General features: G+C 38.7%; 1 protein-coding gene across 1 annotated transcript in view; it reads right to left on the bottom strand.

Annotated features, from left to right (window-relative positions):
• The window catches only part of Rsbn1 (round spermatid basic protein 1), a 39797-nt gene that overhangs the window by 15701 nt on the left and 766 nt on the right, over positions 1 to 23330 (bottom strand). The window contains exon 2 of the mRNA XM_051165929.1: positions 9175 to 9848. Coding sequence (XP_051021886.1) covers positions 9175 to 9848 — 674 coding nt within the window. The remainder of the gene's footprint in view (positions 1 to 9174; positions 9849 to 23330) is intronic.

Raw genomic sequence — 23330 nt, 5'->3', positions numbered from 1 at the left:
TATTTTTGTCTGTTATAGTGTTCAGAGAAACAAGGGAAAGAGACCAGTTAGGAGGACTCTATAATATTCCAAGTAAGAAATTGATCAAAAGCAGTGAACTGATTTTAAAAGGGGTAGGAAGAAAAAATATATATACAAAGTATCAAAGAGATTAAACTGTCAGGACTGAGCCAAAGAGTGGATCTGACAGAAAATAAGAAAAGGTATCAAGGATTACTACCAACTTGTATCCTTTACAACTAGATAGAAAATACTAGTAATTTTCTCTTCTGGAAGAGAAGTTTGGGTGGGAAGATGCTATCTTCTGTTTTAGATAACATGAATTTGAAGCATGGGACCAATGGGGTCAAGACCTCAAAGATGTGCAGGTTCTAAATTCTCAGGATCTACGAATGTCACCTTATCACAGGGGGATTTTGCAAGTATGAATAAATAAGGATACAGAGATGGAGTTTAAAGGCAAGGAGGCCCCAAAGGTAACCCCTTGCATCCCCATCTCTCTTTCCAAGAGTCCTAAGAGGGAGGTGCAACATATTCTAACTCTCTGGCAAACATGTAATGGTTCTTAGCTAGAGAAATTAAAAGCCCCAGAGAAAAAACACTGATAGTTGGAGCTTCACTCACTGAGTCACATGTGACTCACAAGTGAGGTCTTATTTGAGCCACTGAATCCTGATAACAGCTGTGAAATCTTAGAAAAGGAAAAAAAAAAAAAGTTGAAATCCCAGGATATACATGTGGATAGACATTTACACCCATCATTACTACAGCACAGCAACATTATAAAACAGCAAATGCCCAAGAACAAGAGAACTGTACCATCTATGCCCTCAACACAGAGGCTGACAATCAATCCATGAACTAGTTTTGTACAACAACATTAACTCTCATACAACACTGTTGAACCAAAACTAGGATCCTAAAGAATAAGCCATGTCTTATGTTCATGCTCTGCTGAGTGCTCTGTGTCTCTCTTGCCTAAACACAACCTGGAGCAAGTAGACTACCCAGAATCTGTAGTTAACCTCTCAACATATTTCCTATTTAGGGAGGTATATCAAATGCAGGCCTTCTGTCTAAAGAAACAGGGATTTACCAGAGGCTTCTTCCTCCTGAGTGCCTAAAGAAAGCACAAGGCCAGGCTTCAAAACCAGAGTGACAGCCATGATGACATAAACTGGACATGAGTCAGACAAGTGTCACAGGCTAACTAACAACCAGTATAAGCAGGTTTCTAAAGTGATGGACATTGGGCCACCTACCAGATTAAAAATATACCATGACAAGTGCACTGTGAACACCCACATACATCTCCCTGTCCTTCCATAGTAGATTAAGGTTGCTAGCCTCTTGGGTACTAGAACCCAAATTTAAATGAAGACTCAAAATATATATAATAGTAAAGTATATGATTGTTAAAAATTATAAGCTACAAATTCAAGACAAAGATTTGCTTCTAGAAAAAAAAAGAACTTGTCTTTCAAAGGATACATACAAAGCAGCAATTCACTTATATAATTTATCCCCTTTTCATATAAAATAGAGGTGGCAAAGGCTGAAAAGGTGGGTGTGGCTTATTATTATCAAAGATACTAAAGAAATGGGTAGTTTCTGTTTGCAATGGTGGAAAAAATCTCTGGAAATGGACAGTGATGATGATTATGCAACATTCTGAATGTAATTAATTCCACAGTATCAAAGCCTTTAAATGGTCTGATGGTTAAATGGTTATGTGTATTTTAAAACGTGGACTTATGATATGGATGAGTTAATAGAGTGCTTATCAAACATGCATGAAATCCTAGGCTCAGTTCTCAGCACAGCACACACGGTGCTGGTGGCACTTTCTGTAGTCCCAGCATTCAGAAAGTAGACAGGAGGATAAGAAGTCCAAGTCCTCTCTCCAGCTACACAGCAGGTTAAAGGCCAGTCTGGGAAGCGTGAGACTATCTCAAAAGAACAAACTAAAAAAAGCGGGCTGAGGGTCAGACTCTAGAACACAAACAGGCCAAGTGCAGAGTGGGAGTATCTTCCCTAAGAGACCAAGAGGTGAGCAAGGGGCTGGGAGATGACTCAGTCCATCAAATGTTTACTACATAAGTAGAGTGCCTGACCGCAGACCCCAAAACCCTCTAAGCGCAGCGCTGGGGAGGAAGAGACAAGAGGATCCCTAGAAAATTAGTGAGCTCCCAGATTCAGTGAGAGATCTTGCCTCAAAAAATAATATGGAGAATAATTGAGGAAGACATGTGATATTGACCTCTGGCCTATACACACATGTGTGCAAACATACACACAAACACACACACCCCTCACATATACAGACAAAAGTAAGTTTTCAGTCCTGAAGGATAGGCGATAGGCAAATAAAGCTGACTTTCCTAAGCCAAGTCTTCACAAAACCTTATAACGAAATAAAAGTCCCAAATAATTTCCAATCCAAAATGAGGTTTTAGAACAATATTATACCTTATAGATGTTAGATAAGATTATGCCTCAGCTTATGATGTTATGAAATTCTACCTGCATATAAAATGAAAAGAATTATAGTAATTGTAGACAGTATGTGATGTAAAACAATGCCTCTTAAATTTCCCTGTGTACAGGAATTGAGTCATCTGGGGCAGTTATCACAGACTTAACTCCAAATTTAATGAATAGGAATCTCCAAAATAAATCTGAGACTATGACATGTAATTTTTCAATGAAAACAAAGAACAAGCTGAGTAGCATTATTTCTTAAAGTATGTTACAGCACAGTGGGTGGCAGAAGAAACATGTCAGGTTATTACAAGGTGCTAAGTAAGAAGAACAGAGCAAAACAAAGTAAAGCTGCCATGAAAGCAGAAGACAATGGCAACAGGCAGAGCCCCCACCTTAGTAAAATCAGGAAAGAACAGTGTGGAATTAATCACAGTTAGCAGGTACTCAAACAACCTTGTATGTTTGTATTACCACAAAATATTACCCAACTACCTCTCAATGTACACACTGCTCTATGCCAACATACACATGGCTCTTTAGGCTAGAAACACATTACAGCTACATCATTTCTGACAGTTAAGTAAGCCCCACTGTGTATCCAATAACACAACTTCTAAAGGCGCACGCCTTTAATCCCAGCACTCGGGAGGCAGAGACAGGTAGATCTTTGTGAGTTTGAGGCCAGCCTGGTTTGCCAGGACTACAAGAGGGGAGGAAAAAAAAAAAAAAAAAAAAAAAGGCTTAAAAGAACACCAAGCTTGAGATGGACAGGAGGGAGGACTGTTCCACAGAACTTGTGCTTCAGGAAGAAGCCTATGTAAGGGGATTGTTTAAAAACAGAAAGGAAGAAGCAAGCCAGCAGTCTTCCTAACCTTGTGACCTATGAGTAGAAAAACATTCTTTAAAACATCCTGTGGAAAAACACTGGGTGGGTCAAAGTGAGTTTATTATAAACTGTACTAAGAACTAGAGAAAATGATTAAACCTGCTTTGTATGTTGTTTTAATTTCTAAAGGCAGCAACTTCAAATATTTATTTTTCCCTTTACACAGTGCCCTAATGCTTAGAGATCCTCAAGGGTTTAGTTATTTCCCAATTACACACCATTCTCCTAATTCCACTCTTGATCACAACTGTCAACATTACAAAAATGTCAATATATTAATCAAAGGTTAGAGAGTTAATAACCTTATCCTAACACAACAGGGAAATAAATTATTGTTATTCTATAAAACAAGACATTAAAGTTGGACAGTCCAATCCTACAGAATGTTATTATTTTTTAGAATATTATTATAAAAGTAACATTTGTAAATAATGCTACCCAAATAAAGTTATAAAGGTATGCTCTTACACAGGCCAATGGCACAGTGCAAAACATGCCTAACTACACCCCTCAATGAGATTTCCAATCTTAAATACAGAAATTCTTCGAAGAGAAAAAAACAAAACAAAAACACAAAGCCCAGAACTTAAAATATGAATACTTGCCCTGCAGCACCTGCACACCCATCATCCTTCATGTATACCTTCAATGCCAGGGATGGTCGACACAATTCCTACTTAACATTACTGTACCCTTAGTCTGGTACTGCTTTCATGTGCAAGTCTTGTATAGATTTAGCCTGGGAGTGTTGGAAATGCAGCTCTGTGTGGATGGAGACAGCTCAGAGGTTAAGAACACTGGCTGCTCTTCCAGAGGACCTGGGCTCCACTCCCAGCACCCACAGTTCCAACCATCGTTAGCTCCAGTTGCAGGGTATATGACATCCTCTTCTGGCCTCTGCAGACACCAGGCATATGCAAGGTACACAGACACACATTCAGGCAAACACCAATACACAGTGACATAGTAAGATTTTTGGTCAAAACAGGTAATGAGAGCCAGTGACCAATTAAAAATTAATACTCTTACAGAACTATAAAAACAGCTTATTGTATTAATGCACGCATGTTTTCTTACATTCAAATTCACACAGCTGGCCTTTAGCAGTCCCTGGGAGCTAAATCATCAAACAAGGATCAATTTGCTTGACGTAATGAGCTTACCTCCTGGAGTGTTAAAATACTTGATGACTAAAAAACAGCCCATACATGGATCTTAGCTTGAACCAATACAATAACTAAAAAATATAAAAGTAATAGAAGCTCTGACTTTTCCTACACAAAACAAGACTACAGTTTATGAGCTGAAGTTCCCAGAAGAGAGTAAAAGAGGTGCCTGTGGTTAGGTTAAAGATTCTAAGACTACCCAGATCTAGCCAATGGTCAGAACATTCTCCACAGTTGAGTGGAGAGTGGGGTCTGACTTTCACACGAACTCTGGTGCCTCACATTTGACCATATCCCCTGGAGGGGGAGACCTGGTGGCACTCAGAGGAAGGATAGCAGGCTACCAAGAAGAGACTTGATACCCTATGAGCATATACAGGGGGAGGAAGTCCCCCTCAGGAACAGTCATAGGGGAGGGGAATAAGGGGAAAATGGGAGGGAGGGAAGAATGGGAGGATACAAGGGATGGGATAACCATTGAGATGTAACAAGAATAAATTAATTTAAAAAAAAAAAAAAAGAATTCTGTGACTGTGGCAATCTGGGATGCTTCAGCTCCCAAACTACCTTGGGACTTCTTTAGCCTACTTAATAACCAATTATTGCCCACCTGTTTGACTTACCATCCTTAACATTTATCAGGTAAACCCTTCCTGGAATGTGCTTTTTATATTAACAGGCTCCTCCTGCTACAGGACAAAATTCTAAAGCAGTGCTTAATGAATCCTCACATGCATAAAAATCTTCTGCGGTATCTTCAAACATGCAGATTCTAATTTGGAAAAGCCTCAGTAAAAGCAAGACCATACATTTCTAACAAGCACTGTGGTGACGCCAAAAACACTGCAGCACATTTTGATAGCAAGGTTCTAAAGAAAAGCTATAATTACAATACTTAAAAGTCTACCACCACCACCACCTCAGGGTTTTGCAAAGCACTAATCTTGATGATGTTTCCAATTAAATTCCTAACTTGTAAACCTAACACTTTTACATCTTTACCCTACTTGATCCATCACATGCTAAATAACTTGTTAAAGATTTATTTATGTGTGTTTGTGAGTGTATCTGCACATGTGTCATGTGCATGCCTGCATGTGCACAACGGCTATAAGAGGGCATCAGATCGCTGAGCTGGAGTTACAAGTGTCTGCAAGACCCCCAGCTAGTTAAATGGGTATTAGGATCCAAAGTTCAGGTCTCATGACTGCACAACAAGTGTTTTTAACCACTGAGCCATCTTACCTGCTGGCTATGTTATATTTTTATCACTCCATCACTGTTAAATCTAGGAAATATATCCTAGGCTGCCTTCCTTTCCGGGTATCTTCCCCAATTCTCACATCCACATGCAGATGCCTTACACCTTTGGCTTCACCTCTTCTCCACTCTACTACCATCTCTAGTGTGCCTACATGTTAATGCAAAACCTGTACTTTCCAACCTTTAGATCCACGTATTTGGCTACTAAGAAATCTTTCAAAAATAACCCCACATGTATCCCTCCAATTCAAAATATCTCCAACAGCCAGGGCCTAGTAGCTCCACAGAACAGTGCCTGTCCAGCACACACAAAGTCTTGGCTTCAGTCTCCAGGACTAAAGATTGGGGCAGGGATGAAAAAAAAAAAATTAAAAAGCACATCAAAAGGTCTCTTAAATAAAACAGCACCGGGCCCTGCACCACACATCAGCTTCTTTCAACCCTGTATTAACTTTTCTTTATCTCCGTCTTCCTTAAGCCACATCTTAAAACTTGCCCTCTTTCACTACGCCCAATTAGCCTCCACTTAATCATTTCTCAAATCTTACTCTTCTCAAAAACTGGTATCAGTTTGGACCTGGTACTTTCTGATCTAGTTACTATAGTAACCTAGTCAGTTTTCTTGCTTCCAACTCTCTCTCTCTACCTTACCCTTTACTTTGTACAAGTATAGTTTGTTGGTACTCCCCCTATTAAAAGCTACTAATGATGTCCCTTTACCTTTAGAAAAGTTTCTTAGCACACAAGCTCTTCACTCTTGACTACCCGCCTCAGTCTTGCTAGTCTCTCTCCTACCTTCCTCGTTCTAACCATTCTTAGCAGTCAGAATGCTCCTTTGCTTCACCAAGCACTTTGCAGCTCCCTAAATGTGGCACATCCTCAAGACTGTATATTTGCACAATCAAAATCCCTCTTGTTTAAAAGTGACCATAGCGAGTTAAATACTGATCTTCTTTGAAGAGCCTCAAGCATAGCAAGCCTTAAAATGCCTTCTAAACAGCAAACTCTGCACCCGCAACAAGATTTTCCCTGTGCACACCTGTTCTTCTTTAACAGTTTTATAACTGTCATTTTAACTCTCCTCCCACTAGGCTAAATTCATCAATTAGTCCTTTTAAAAACTGAGTATCCAGTGCCTGTTAGATGCTCAATAAAAGCTAAAAGCTTATCTTGAAATACAGTCATGAACAATTATTCCTGCATGTTTAAACTATGAACAAAATTATTTTAAGCCTACAATTTTTACTTGGCTTTATTTATAGCCTGACAGAAGTACCTAAGACTACAAAGACTACAAAACATGTATTTCCAAAAACCCCATGTTCGCCTAATGCCCAGCATCTAAGCATATTGTTAAAAAAAACAAAAACAAAAACATAAAAACCATTAAAAACAAAGCTTCTCCTACTTTACGCTGAGAAACAACCTTAGATATAGCACCAATCTCTTTCCCAGTGGTCACAGGGAGGGGTCAGATGGTCTCGGTTTCCATCCTGACTCTTCTACTCACTAGCGTTTGTATGACTCTGGATAACAAATCAACATTTTCTTCAGTGGACAGCAGCGATAGATTGCTTACCTACTTCCTGGTTGTTTCAAATATACAGATACGAATGCAAAATATTTCCACAAGCCATGAACAAGTGTGAATTTCAAGTTTCATGGAGCACAAGAGCAACAAGACCCACAGTTTTCAACCCTCCTACATGGCTAAAGCAACAATATCTAATTCCATAATAATCTATCATATTCTTTAAGAGTACTTATTTTATAAACCACAAAGTAAATCTCCAGGTAAGTTGTTGGCACAGTCATTTCAGTATCAGCTCCATTTAAGAATTAACAGGAGGACAGAAATCAGCAGGGAACGCCATTTTGAGATGTCTCATGTAGTCTGAGTGCTGTCAGCACACAAACTCAACCTATAGACCAATATCAAAGTTTAAAAAGCATCACTTTTACAAAACCGTTATCTCCCCCCAAATTTCTGGCTTATTTTTTAGATGTGCTTGCTGGTCAGTCAGAATAGAAAATTCATTTCATCTCTCCAATCTAAAAAAGTGATGGAACTTGTGAACTCCGCTCTCAGCAGCACCTTTCTCTGTTAACTATGGACAAGATTAGAGCTAGCTGATCCTTGTTTCTTTTTCAGTATTTATAAAAGTAGGATTCTCTAACTTTAAAAGGGCAAAACTCCTTTAAAAAGAAAAAGAAAGGAAAATCTACTAAAAAAAGTCAGTGCTTTGGTACCTGATTGCAGTAACAAGGCCAAAATCCAAGACGAAGCCCTTTATTGCACATGGAGCTCCAACACCTTGGGCAGACTCATCTTGCGACCTCTCCAGATTAGCTGCTCCTGCCCTCTCTACTGCAGAGAGAACTTCAATTAGAGAAATTCTTACGTCCATAAATCTAAATTGGATACTCCCCTCCTTGGAGGCAACGATGGTAAGACTCACTAAAAAATTCAAGTCAGAGGATTAAGTGGCTTGAATCCACTATAATGTAAGCAGCTGAGAGTCGGATTACATAACATTTACTTCGAAAAAATGTTAAGGGAAAAGAAAGGCAGAAAATCACTATAAAACCTGAAAAAGCAGACTGTATAGATCTTTAAAGAGTGACAGTCTCCACTGAACTTGAATCACAGTATCTACAGTATAACCCTAGTGCTGCCCGTTTCTATTCTCAGTCTTTCTGAGAAAAGCAAGCAAAAACACAAAAAGTGTTTAAAACCCTCAGATTCTTTATTGTCCTTTTTAAAACTCTACAATAACTCCATTGAAAGGAACACTTGGCTAAAAACTGGTTAGAAAGGAACGTTTCCCTGCTGACTTAAGCCTAACTGCCCAAGCAAGGCTTCAGAAAATGTCTTTACCTACAACAGTGCTCAGACAGAAGGAGCAGGGGCCACAGTGGTCCCTCCAGTGACATTCCCGAGTCACACAAATGGGGTGTATTTCTGGGACAGACTGCCAACAAGTTACTGAAAGAACTCAAGCAAAACCCAGTAAATAAATAAGCCAACACTCTTATGCGAGCTATTCGGATATCGGAGTCTTAACTGATGCTGCCCGGAGGCTACTGTGTCTAAATCACATTCTCTGCACTAGCATTACCTGAATATGAAGTCTGGATTCACGTTTAAGCTGATTTCCATAAGCTCACATTCATGTATGAAGCATTTCTTCAAGCAAGTAGCAAGCCCCACACCAAAGGTCTCAGCAATTAGGCATTACAATTTGAAGAAAGACAGTCTGAAGTACTTTTATTACCAGGAATTTTTATGTGTGCAGGTGTGTTGTACAACAAAATGAAATTAATACTGTTGAGATACTGTATTTACTATCCAATTAAACAATAATTTTACCTTACCTGAGTGTGAAAATTTGAAATGGTGGTTGTTTCAATATCTTTCTTGCCCAAAATTTCCATTTTCACTGGAGTGTTGGGAAAATTAAAAGCAAAGTAGTCCAAGAAGTCTGGGAGATAGGCAGCCGCTCCATGCACTATTGCTAAAGCATAGTAGGCAGCATTTTTCTCATTTTCACTGAATGTCAAAGCAAGAAACTCCTCAGAAAATCTCTCCATCTCCATTGGAGACAAAAATGAGAGTTCATCCATGTACGCATGAAGGACAAGAGCACCGCCATTGGACTGCTGTTCTTCATGAATAAAGTTGCTAAATTTAGTACCTGTTTTTAAGAAATTTCTGCGAATAGAATGTTCTTGGTGCGTTGTAAAAGGTGTCTGTACTCCCTGGGGCACCCGATATTCTTGCATGCCCAAATTTAATCTGCACAGCTGTTCATCCTTCAGATACCTGAAGGACTCCTTATTAACTCCTGAAGTGCTATTTAGCTGTCCTTGAGAAAGAATTTCTTTGCTGATGCGGGTCAAGCCAGCACAGACGGTTTGTACTTCCTTATTGTACATTTTAAGGCGTCTTCCTCGCATGTCCTCTCGATGTTTCTTTTTCTTTTTCTTCTTTATTTTCTTCAAGACAAAATCATCAGCTCTCTGGGTTTTACCATTTTCATCTGCTGTTTCTGGCCACAATAATTAAAAATAAGTTAGTTGCTAGGACTACTGTCAATATACATGTGTCTAAGGTATTTGATCTAAAATTAAATACCCTCTCTTTAATTTCTGAGAATTTGTTATTACATCTTTTAGCATTAGAAACAAAAATGAGACAAAGATCTTAAAATACAGTAATATTCTGGGTCAAAAGTTATACTTAAAAAAAACAATAACGAGTTACTAGTGAAACTACAGTTAAATGGTATGTAACATTTACTTACTATGTATAAGGCCACGGATTCAATCCCCAGCAACACACACACACACGCAAACACACACACAGGATATATTTAATATGACTTATAATAAAGCTAAAACATTGCAGTGGTGTGTGCTACACCATATGGAGTGTTTATTTGTTTAATTACTCTTACAAAATCTAAACTGACGTTTGTTGTTTCACATTTGCTTTCAGTCTATTATTATACTTCACAGTTGAGCCAAAGACAAATTAAGCCATAAAACACTATTTCTGCCTACCAAATTAAATTTTTAAAATCTGTGTTGTCTTGCAGGGGTGGGGTAGGGGTGGAGGCGACTCTACTATAGCAAACTATGACAAAGGCTGCTACTCACACCTCGTCACAGCTTCTTCACTGCTTACCTCACTGGTCCTACCCACTACCCTTCACCACAAGGGTCCTTGTAGTCCCAGTCTCTTTCTCCCTTTGTGTCGTGCTGCATTTTTCCCATCCCTTTTCTGGCTGTGTCTCCAAAAATGATCATCACGGAGACTTCACAATATCCTTTTGAGCCTAGCATGGCAGCACACATCTGTAATTCAAGCTTCTGGTAGGCTGACAAAAGATTAAGAATTGAAAGCAGCTAGTCTGGGCTCTGAGACAAGACTGTCTCAAGGTGGGAACTGAAACAGAAGCCCCTTTCTTCTTCTCATGGGGAAAAAGTTTAAAAAAGGCAACACAAACAGCAAGACATCATAAAGAAAACACAGAGGCAAGGCCCAGGAAATGGTGAGCACTGTTCGACAAGGCTTACTGTGCACCAGGCTCTGCACACAGCACTCTGCACACAGCACTCTGCACACAGCACTCTGCACACAGCACTCTGCACACAGCACTTCACTTTTACACCCTCTCTGAGGAAGCTGGTCTCCACACGGTTTTATGGGGGACAAAGTGAAATGTAAAGCAGTAAAACAGCTTACCCTAGATGACGTACAGATGGCAACTGGAAAATCTTTAGACCCCAAAATGGCTAATCCTTATTTTTAAAACTGATAAAAATTTTCACAAATGACAATTGGGTGATATGTATCACAAGCCTTGAAAACACATATAAACTCTAGATCTAGAAAATGCACTTTTAAGTCAAAGTAATGTAAAAAATGACTGGGAGATCTACAAAGATAGCCAGGACAGTATCTTTTAAAGCAGCAAAAGCGAATCCGCTAACACATCTAATAGTGATTAAACTCTGATAGCTACATACGATAAATGTATTACTCAACCATTATATAAATTAAATTATGGAGTAACAGAAATTACATAAAAATAATGTTATAAGAGCCAGGTGTGGTGACACACGCTTGTAACCCCAGCACTCAGGGAGGCAGAGGCAAGCAGATCTCTGAGTTCAAGACCAGCCTAGTCTACAAATCAAGTCCAGGACAGTCAAGGCTACACAGAGAAACCCTGTCTCAGAAAAAAAAGAAAGAAAGCAGAGTTATAAAATGCTCATATTGTTACTCTTGTAGAAACCCTGCACTGATAAGAGTATGTGGCAAATGCAACTTAGTGCTGTACTCCCACCATAGCTTCTCATTCCAGATTTTACATACTCAACTCTCCATCTGACTTCCAGACTCTAAGCAATCTGAGGTCAAGAGTACATGTTGCCTTTTACTCCGAACATTTAATATATGTTTATTCTGACACCACTTTTTAAACTAAGCATGCATTCACTTGCATTTATTACAAACATACACACCACGTGCTAGGTACACTCTGGACATTAGGGCTACAGTGCTCACTACAGCACAGACATAATCTTCTCCACTTTCTTGTACTTATAATCTAATTGGAGACAATCAAGAAGCTACAGTACTACCAGGCAGTAGGAGGTGAGAAAAAAGGCCATTCTGGATATGGGGGAAGCTCTTTCTGTGAGGTGAAATTTAGAATGAGTTCTGAATAAGAAGAGCTGGAGGTGAATTTCTTTTCTTCTTTTCTTTTCTTTTTATATATATATATATATATATTTATATATATTTTTGTTGTTGTTGTTGTTGTTGTTGTTTTGTTTGTTTGTTTTTGTTTTCCAAGACAGGGTTTCTCTGTGTAACTGTCCTGGACTCACTTTTTAGATCAGGCTGGCCTTGAACTCACAGAGATCCATCTGCCTCTGCCTCCCAAGTGCTGTGATTAAAGGTATGTGCCACCGTGCCCGGCTAGGGTGAATTTCTAAAGAGAAGCAAAAGATCTAAAGTCGGGGAAAATATGCTTCACGTATGTATGTGCTATATACATAAAACACAGAAGAATATCTGGAGGGACAGATGCTAAAGTATTTCTAGCAGTTATCTATGATAGCAAGATTATAAATGTCTATCTTTTCTGCTTATCTATATTTTCTAATTTTCTATAATAAACATATTGTTATAATGTAAAAACTGGCTCAAGGTTTAAATAGCATGAATTTTCAAGCCCAATACAGAAAGAAATCTTTTATTTAGTAGTTAGAAAATACACCTGGCCAAAAACAAAAACAAAACTGGAAAAAACAAAAAAACAAAAACACCACCCTTTGGGATGAAATAGCAACTAATCTTCAAGTCCTAATTAATCTTCAAATTTAGTCTAGCATTTACAATATAGAATTTATCTACCAAGCAATAGTATTTCCACCATAAGCAATTCAGTTAACATAGATACCCAGTTATAAAACACTTACTTGGCATAATATATAAATAGTACCTAGTATAAAGATTCTATTATAAAACTACTTCAAATGACCATATAGTACAACAGTATTTTAAAATGCCAAGTCTTTAAAGTAAATAAACAATGTGTTTGAAAATTGCTTTAAAACAACAAAAGCCCAAGTATGGTGGTTGACCCTTGTGATTCCTGCATTCAAGAGGCTCAGGCAAAGGGAGAATGACCTCTGAGTCAGCCAGGAGTGCAAGTCAGAATGAGAAACAGCCTCAAAAACAAACAAATAAATAAACGGGGTGAAAGAAAGAAGAACCCAATAAAATGTCTTGATTTACAAACATCATTTAAATATAACTATATAACATACATAAAAGCAGATTGCTTGCACTGGTAACTAAAAATATAAGCAATCTTTTACTCCATACACAACTAGATAATTATACTTAAAACACTCAAGTCATTTATATTTTGTACCAAATAAAACTAACCTAAATACTTTTCCCAATAGCAAATCAGTAATTTAGGCAATTTTCCCAAAGAATAAAATGTCATTCAATATAAAGGTTAGACCCAACTTAATAATACTCATCTAATTGCCCCCTACTAAAATTCTTTAGTATTTCATGTGGGGAGGAGGATAAGAATATCTCTGAAAATACAGATTTTTAAATTTCAGAAGAGATATTCAGAAGAGGTGTGCAAAAAAGTGAATTATGACCTAGATCAGCCACGGAAATTAGCACCAAGAAGGAAGTGCTTTGAATGATATTTTCTATATTACTATTTGCTTATCAGTGGTTTTTCTACATGGCCAAGTCTCTGTTCATTTTAGCCCAAAACATTTTTATAGACCAAAACAAAACACATACACACACACACACACACACACACACACACACCCCAATGTAACCCAGCCTCAAAAAGAAAAGAAAATTAAATTAACTGTAAATTAATTGTAATCTCACAAATTTCAAATGCAGGCTCTTTTTCTCTGGCTGAGCTACAGAAAGTTTGCCTTTCTATGTAGATAAATTTGAGAGCATTCATCCCCTACTTTCTAAGGAATTTACAGGAACAAACAAAATTTCTTCTTAAACTACAGTGGTGGCAACTGAGAATGGCCTAAGCATCTCTACACTGTTGGTTATTACCCAAAGTCGGCCACTGCTGCTGTGTAAGAAAATGCAACTGCCTTCTTTTTTAGTTAAAATACACACACACACCCCAAAAAACAAAAAACAAAAAATTTAAAAGTTAATGTCTACAAAAGAGAGAAAGGAGGGAAGGAGGCAGTCAATGCCTAAAGGCTTTATGATCTTTTCATTTGTAGTACAATGGTTTAGCTTTCCCATACAAAATGCATTCAGGAAATCCCTTTCTTAGTTTTTTCTCCATAGTGAAAGAACTAAAACTTAATCATCAGTTTCACTGCTGCTTTATTTTTGTTGTACATGTGCATGTGTGCCTCTGTGGTGTCAAAAGACAACTCTGTGGAAGTTGTCTCCTTCCACAATTATGTGTGTTCTAGGGATCCAACTCAAGCACCAAGCGTCTGCCTCCACAGCCCTTCCCTAGTGAGGCATCTTGCTGGCCTAGCACTGTTAGTTTCTTTCCCTGTCTTCTTGTATTGTTTTGTTTTTGCAGTGACACCAAATAACCCCATCCTTCCTCACACTCTTTAGGTAGGTGTTCCAACCCTCACATCAGTTCTTAACAACAAAGAACCAAGCTACTCTTCACCTATATTAAAGAAAGCTTTTACCTATCAACTGAAACTTGATATACAGAAAGCTTGTCTTATTACAGAAAAAGACAGGGACACTGAGCTGAGAAACAAATTGCTGGCTCTCTTTCAAAAGGTCTACACTTCAAACACAAAAAAGTCCTCAAATTAGCTAATATCATCTATCATCAAATAACCTAGTTTATTTAACATCACATTAGTCTAGTTTTCACTAGTGCAAAAAAATTAGCATAAGGGGTAGGATGGAGTTCACTGGCAGAGTACTTGTTTACCATTCACAAAGTTCTGGGTTCAATTCCCAGTACCATCATGTGCACCTACACACACCTGAACTATATCTTAGAAAATATGGTACCTATAACCCCTAAATATCATAGTAGATAAGGAAAGGCAAATAATAATTGTTTGTATCATATTAATTATAAAGAAAAAAGAACTAAAGTTCCATTCTAAAAATTATCTTATTTTTTATTTTTGTTTTGGAGATAGGGCCTTGCTAAGTAGCTTGCTTTAAACTCAGATCCTCTTACCTCAGTCTCCTAGAAGTTAGGAGAATTTTTTTTTCTTCTCATGCAGGTGAAGTTTTATATAAAAACCTGATTTAAATGGGAAACCAAAAAGTTGCTCCTTTGAAACCAAGTTTTTAGGAGTTACTGTTTTTAACACTGTACAGACATACCCTTTATGCTAAAAAATAGCTAGCTAGGTAGAAACCCTGCTCTACCACTTCCTAAAACCACCCCTTTTCTCCACTATAGGAGTAGTCCTGTATTTACCCTGAAGTGACCTTGAATCCATCAGATGGCTCAGGCTGGCCTTGAATTCATGATCCCTGCCTTAGCCTGCTGGAGGCTGCCATTACAGAGTTACACAAACACGTTCACCACAAACACGTTCACCTTAAAACACGGTGGTGGTTGTTTTTAAGTTCTCAATAAAACTGACAAGAAGCTATGCCAATTTCCCACACAGCCCATCACACACTTACTGAACACACTGGCAAGTCTTCATCACCCAACAGTCACAGCTCAGACTGTGGTTCACTCTTGGTGCTTACTGTACAGTCTTGTTTGAACAGCTGTAAATAAGCCTGTCATTACAATATTTTACAGGGTAGGTTAATGGCCCTAAAAATCTTGAGATCTGACTTTTCTTAAGTGCCCCCCATCGTAATTACCAGCAACCAATGGTGTCTTTTATTGTTTCTGTGTTTTACTGTTTGTTTTTTCCAGTGCTGCCTAACTGGAATCGCACAGTGTGCAGCCCTCTTAGCCTGGGCTCTTCATTACTGCAGTATCGACGCACTTATGGTTATTCTGTTACTTTCAGAACTCTGTTGTTAGAGCTATAGTGGATGTACCACAGTTTGTCCATTTATCTATTAAAGAACATCTGAATTATTTCCAATTTTTGGCAGTTATGAATAAAGCTGCTCTAAATTTCTGTGTAGGTATAAGTTTCCAAAACCTCTGTGTAAATAGCAAATAGTATGTGACCTGACAAATCACGTAAGAGTATGTTTAGCCTTGGAAAACAGTGCCAATGTGTCTTGTGAAATAACTGTACCATTCTGAAGTGCCACAGTAAGTGAGGTACCTTGTACTACACTGTTTCTTGCTGACAAAATGGGGGAAAGGAGACAGGAGTATTTTTCCTGTAAAAATGTACAGAAAAATGAAAAATGCACATAAATTACGTGGCATAATCCTAGACTATCACAAATAGTAAACATTAATTGCTATTTTCACTCCCAAATCCTAAAGCCAGATGTGCTATTTCAGAGCAGGTGGTAGCTCTGCTGGTGAGGTGCTTGTTACACAAGTGTGAGGACCTGAGTTCAGTCCCCAGCAAGGACCTGAAAAGCCAAGCACAGTGACAAGTGCTTGCATCCCAACAGTGAGGAGGGTCCCTGCAGCTAACTGGCCGGCCAGCCAAAGGATGAGCTCCAAGTCCCAGTGAAAGACTGTCTCAGAAACCAAGAGAGGAGGTTCATGAAGAGTGAGTCCTGAGATGGACCTCTGGCCTCCACGTGCATAACAACAGGAACATGAACACATACACACAAACAGTGCAAGCTGAGGCTGGGTATTTATGTACCTTGTCATCCAGAACCCCAGAAGTAAGAATTGTGGAGTCAAAGCTAGCCTGGGGTATAGCACAACACCCTGCCTCAAAACAAAAACAAAAGTGCCCACCTCAGTGCTTCACAGTTAAGACTGAGGTGAGTATCTCATCTCTACTGCTTATCAGTCTCCCGACAAACCCAGATATTCCCTTAAGCCCTTATTTTCTTACCTTAAAATGTTATTAACACTAGTATTTATCTTAAGAGTTATTGCAAGGGTTAAACAAGATAATCTTTCATCACAGGTCTGATACACAAGTCTTTATCTTATCATAATTATAATAAAAGGGTTGGATAACATTCCTTGAAATACTTCAACAACTCTGGGATATCAGATTAAAACTAGAAATTACTGGCCTTGAGTATGGGAGAGTACACCACAGTGAAACATAAAAAGGGAGAAAATCTGAGAGGGAAGGAAGTGATGACTCACTAAATATCTATTAGGACTTTATTCATGATCTCATTTTAATCCAACAATTCAGTCCAGTAAAAATTCTTTTTCAAAGATGGAAGCAGAATCTGAAACCAGATATAACTTTTATTACGTCACAAAGCTGGCAGCTAACAGTGAAAACGTGGACCCATCTAACTCCAAACTTCAGATTCTTCCAGTACAACACAGTTACTTCTCTTCCTGCCCACCTCTTATATCAGCTTCTCCGATTATCTAAGATTATCCGGTTACAATCAATGGACTTGAGATGCTAGCCTATATGAGTTTCCAGTAAAGAAAAGTATTACTGTATTCACAAGCATAGCGCCCTTTACAAATTCATGATCACAAAGACAGCATTATGCTACACAAAAGTTTTCATGCCTTACTGACAAGAATATTTTTCCTCTCTGAGAGATAAGGGAAACAGTTTCTAAAGTTTCAGATAAAGGAAATTAATCTGATATATAATCCCAATAATTCTCCATTCTTACCACAAAAATCAATCAAATATTTCTATTAATATCTTCCTATATTCTGAGACAGGGTCCTACTACTGCTATCCATCCTCAGCCTGCCAAATAATGTGATCACAGAACTGTGCCATCACACCCACTATCTTTTGTGTATCACAGAGCACTTCTACATGACAGCAGTTAGGAAGGGGGGTCAACAGTGAAAAACAGAACAGCTGACTACGGAGACTCACAGAGAGCAATCCTGTAGTTCTGTGGCACTGGAGCTGAGAGCTAGGCACTCATCTTCTTTTCTTAATATAGTAAGATCATAGTTGCTAAGCAAGAACAACTTTAAAAAAAACTATTACTTTTGCTGAAATATCTTTGGTCTGTGTTTTTAGGAACAATAACAAAAGAGAAAAAGAATTAAGATCAAAGGAAGCAAACAGCTATTCAGGTAGACTGAAGCTCACTGCTTAGAAGACACAGCAAGCATTTTACTATTGTTTTATAAGCATCAATCCCATGTGCACAGCAGAAAGAGCAAACTGGATCCTGAGGCTTTTCTTAAAAGTCGGTCCTATCATTAGAAAATTTCAAGCCTGTTACTCACCTCTAAAAATCATTTTACTTGCTATTTTGGAGCAAGTATTTACACACCAAGATTTTCTTTTAACTATTTGTGAGCAATGCCAGGTGTCTGAAGTGGTAGTAATTCAAATTATCCTATGTATAAATTTGGGTTGAGTACTGTTGGACTGATGTGCAGTAACATGTCTCTCAGTCATGTTCCATGTTTCAAGTCAGATGTTGCCAACTTTCTCGGTAAAGAATGCAGGAGGGCATGGTAGCACACGCCTTTAATCCCAGCACTTGGGAGGCAGAGGCAGGTGGATTTCTGTGAGTTTGAGGCCAGCCTGGTCTACAAAGTGAGTCCAGGATAGCCAAGATAGCACAAACAGAAACTCTGTCTCAAAAAACTTAAAAAAAAAAAAGACTGCGCAGGCTTTGTAAAGCATATGGTCTCTGCCTCAACTACTCCTACTCTGCTACTATAACGCAAAAACCAGTATAGACAGTATATACAAATGAACAGTTGTGTTCCAATAAAACTTTATCTGTGGATATGGAATTTACATCCCACACAGTTTTCATGTGTTATGAGGGTTTTTCCACAATCTGAAACATGAAAACCAATCTTACTAACTTCTAAAATAAAAGGCAGAAGAACTGATTTTTGTTTTTGTTTCAAGACAAAGGTTCCAAGCTGGCTTCAAGTGCACAAGTAGCAAAGGATGACCCTAAGCCTCTGACCCTCCTATGTTCCAGGTGCTGAGATTACAGCCAGTGCCACCACACCCAGTTCTGGGCCATGCTCTCTACCAACACAGCTGGCTGGGACGGTGCTGTACACTGCTGGCTTGAAATTTCCAGCCTTCCTGCCTCCCCACCAGCTAGGCTGATTAGCTTTGTCAAGTTGACATAAGCTAGAGCTATCTGATAAAAAGGAACTTCAGCTGAGGTCTGAGGGAAATCTTTCTTGATTAGGGATTGATGTGGGAGGTCCTCACAATGCCAGACCTGGGCAGGTGATCTTGGATGGCAAAAGAAACAAATGGAACAACCATGAGAAGCAAGCTAGCAGCGTTCCTTCACGGTTTGGCTTCAGTTCCTGCCTTCGGGTTCCTGCCTTGAGTTCCTGTTCTTGACTTCCTTTCATGATGGTCTGTGACCTGTGAAATCAACTCTTTCCTTCCTATGTTGCTTTTGGTCATAGTGTTTATCACAGCAATAGAAAGCAAACCAGTATTTTATAAAGGTGCAAAAGCAATTCAATGGAAGAATAAACCTTCAATTAAAGGTGTTACAGTGACTTTATCTAAAGAACACCTCCCATTCAAAAAAAGAACAACATAATCTCACACCCATATGAAATTAAATGGACCAGAGATTTAAACACACAAAAAATAAAAATAATATAAAATTATAAAGCTTGTAAGGGGAGAATGACAACCAAAAATGATTCAAAAGAATCTTGTCAAACTGAGGGAAAGGCAAGCAACAGACTACAAGAAAAGTATTCGCAAACCTAACAGTAGATAAAGGATTTGTCCTTGTAATATACAAATAATTCTCAATAAATAATTCTTAAAATATTTTCTAAAAACAATCTGACTAAAAACTTGGCACCAAAAAAAAAAAAAAAAAAACAGAGACAGAGAGAGAGTGAGAAAGAGAGAGAGAAAGAGAGAGAGAAAGAGAGAGAGAGAAACAAATCTTACTGGTAAGGCTCTATAAATGACAAGAAAAGTTGGTTAGTATTACTAGACATGAGACCATAATCAACTCACAGCTATTGAAACTGCTAAAAGTAAAAATAGTTACAATTCCAGACACTGACAAAAATGTCAAAAGAAATGAAATAAAAGAAAAAAAATAAAGTGTGTGTGTGTGTGTGTGTGTGTGTGTGTGTGTTGGGAATGTAAAGGTTACATTTAAGAAAACAATATGGCAACATAGTAAAAATAAATAAACAACCCTAAACATATACTTACCACATGACAGAATTACATTCCTCAAAGAAATGAAAATTTGCTTCCAAACAAAACTCTGCGCAGGAAGCTTTATTTCTAATAGCCCCATCTAGACACCAAAATGTCCTTAAGTCCAAGAATCGCCCTTACTGATAACACTGCCCAGTAATGAAATGATGAGAGCCACTGACACATAACACATGGTGACCTCAGAGACACCATGCTGGGTTTAATAAGAGCTTCAAAAGGCCCATATATACATAATATTCTCAAATGACAAAATTACAGAGAACAGGCAAGTGGTTGTTACTGGTTAGAAACACAAGAGAGAGCAGGAGACCACGCCTGATACTACGAAGGGAAAGCCCATCAGAGATGTTTCTGGAGAGTTTTGTGCCTTGTTTACAGTGGTGGTTACACTACTCTCCATGTGATAAAAAGGCACAGGTGCGCGCGCACACACACGCACGCACACGCGCGCACACGCACACACACACGTCAATTTCCTGGTGTTGGTGTTATACAATAGTTATATAAGATATAACCACTGAAATAAACTGGAAAAGGAAAAGGACTTCTCTGTGGCATTTTTCTGTGAATCTATCACTATTTCAAAGTAAATGAAGAGTTAATAAAAATCTCAGCATAAGCAAAAGGATGAGTTTCCTCTGTAAACAACTATCTCCTTCTTTACTAGAGGTGCTTACAGGATCAAGCTCAGTAAAAATAAGGCCAGTTTTAACTGCCTCCCATGAGCCAAAACTATTTTAAATGATTTCCATACAGTGTCCCCACTTAATCCTTACAACCACCATATGAAGGAAACACCACAACCTTCGTTTACAAATAGGAAAACTGGAGTTAAAAAGAGACTAATTTGATCTTGATTATACAGTAAGTACTAGAACCAAAATACACTTCCAGAGTCATGCCTCCTGAAGCCGAGGGTGGCTAAAGCATACTCAGAGATGCTTTACAAGTATTGGTCCAACTCTGCATAAAGCTTGAAGTAAGAATTTTAACCTGGCGTGGGGTTTTTTACACAAAGATTCAGTGCCTTCCAGATATCCAGACCACTACAGTACAGGTTTCCCCAAATATACCTGAGCAGGGGCTCTACTTCCCCCAGGGTATGAATGTATACACTCATGTGTGCATATATATTTATGAATATGTCTATGTATGTGTATATATGCATGTATTTATTTGTATATTATATATGTAGGTATGTATGTATATATACTTTGGGTATGCAATCAAATTATCTCCAAACCAGAAGTGAGAAGTATTCAAATGGCTGGTTTTAACCCACTTCTCTTCTTTGTAAATTGGTAAAAAGCTGTACTGTCCAATGTAGTAGCCATGAGCTGTATGTAATGCGTTATAAATTAGAACAAAATAAAATTTTAGTTTGAGTCACACAGCCACATTGCAAATCTGTTAAGTGCCACATATGGCTACCATATTCAACAACACAGATATGGAACATTTACATCATGGAATTCATGAAAATTCTATTCATCAGTTGAACAGGCTTGTTTTTGTTTGATTTTCAAAAACATGGGGCCTGTACAGTCTTCAGAGAAGCACACTGTGAATTACTACACGTGTCAGCACCACCCTTCCCATAAGGGGACTGAGCGATCTCGGATAATTCTAGTCAGCTTACTGACTATCACTAGAAATAAGAATGTGAAGGCAGAGGGGAAAGGCAAGCAAAGGAGTGAAAAGGAAGCAAGGGAAAGCCAAGTCAGGAGACCAGAGAAGAAGCTGCAACTAACATTTGTGAGCCTGGGTTCTGTGCCAATGATTTTTATTTTTATTTTTTTATTTTTTTTTAATTTTTGTCTTTGGTAATGAGACTTGATGCAGGTAAAGTCTCTTCATTATTTTTGGACCCTAGTATTCTCTCCTACAAATGTAAAGGAAATGATTATTCAAAATTCCCTGTACCTGTGTATGGACACACAGCAGGGAGAGTAGGGAATAAATGTAAAAATATAAGCTACTTCAATATGAAAGACTGCAAACTCCACACCAGTCAGCGTGCCACAGTTCTACTGCTGAGAATGGTATCTGTATACCACAAAGAAAAAAAGACGCAGTTGTGTCCAATGAAAACCTTATCATTTGCACCTAAACACACACACACACACATACACACACACGCGTGCGCACACATACACACACACGCGTGCGCACACACACACACACACGCACACACACTGGTTAGCACTAAAACCAAATATATGGGAAGAATGCAAGACACTCAAAACTTTAGATTCAAAGACTGGTTCACTATCATGTAATAACTGAAGTGGCCTAGTAGTCAAACACCTATTAGTGTGTTAATATGTTACTGAGATTATGAATATTACAAATTATAAATATCATATACAAGGCATAAATGCGGCATACCCGAAGAATATAAATAAATGCTACAGTTATCTGGCACTAGAAGACACCCGTTTTGGCCACCCTCATTTCTCTTAAAACCACACTTAATTAGTCCTATGTTTTCTGTGTGAAAGGCCTCTGTGGACCGATGGAATTGCAGAGGTTCTCCAACAGTGCTCTGGCAGAATGAAATGGAACTATAGAATCTGAACCTCATCCTATTGCATGCTTTCTTCTCAGAGATACAGTTGGTCGACGTCTCGGATTCAAAGGGTGACAAACCCTTCCTCGAACCAATCCTATACCATACTAAGAACTAAAAGTGCTAACATTAAAAAGTTAGCCATTTTTACTTCGACTGGATGAAAAAGATGCCCCATAAATGGTTTGTGTGTGTGTGTGTGTGTGTGTGTGTGTGTGTGTGTGTGTGTGTTTTCAACTTCGCTGAAGCTAAGGCAAGCAGTGGGTTGTGTAACCTCTGAGAATTCAAACTCAGAGCCCAGAGTCAAACATGTGAATATTTTGGTGCCGGGGGATGAGAAAAACTAAATAGACTTCCAAGAAACAGAACAAGAAGGGGCTTTCAGTGACAAGCCTTTAACTCCAGAAAGGCAGGTTTTGGTGCCGCACCTACTAATCCGATGCCAAGCACCGCGCGGCGGGGAAACCCTGCCGAATTTGAAAATTAATGTTGCAAAGGCTCCGGGGACTGCAAACGGGGATGGAAACTGACAGCTCGGCCTCCCAGAGAAGCCTCAAGTAGGTCAAACTGTGGCAAGCCGCCTGCGACCCGGAGTCCACTTCAGCGGGCTCGGGGGAGGAGAGCGGCGCCTTTCGGTCCTACAAGGGGCGGGATGTGG

Source organism: Acomys russatus, chromosome 23, assembly GCF_903995435.1.
Source record: "Acomys russatus chromosome 23, mAcoRus1.1, whole genome shotgun sequence".
In the NCBI taxonomy this organism is placed as follows: Eukaryota; Metazoa; Chordata; class Mammalia; order Rodentia; family Muridae; genus Acomys; species Acomys russatus.
This window is presented reverse-complemented; position numbering and strand designations above follow the sequence as displayed.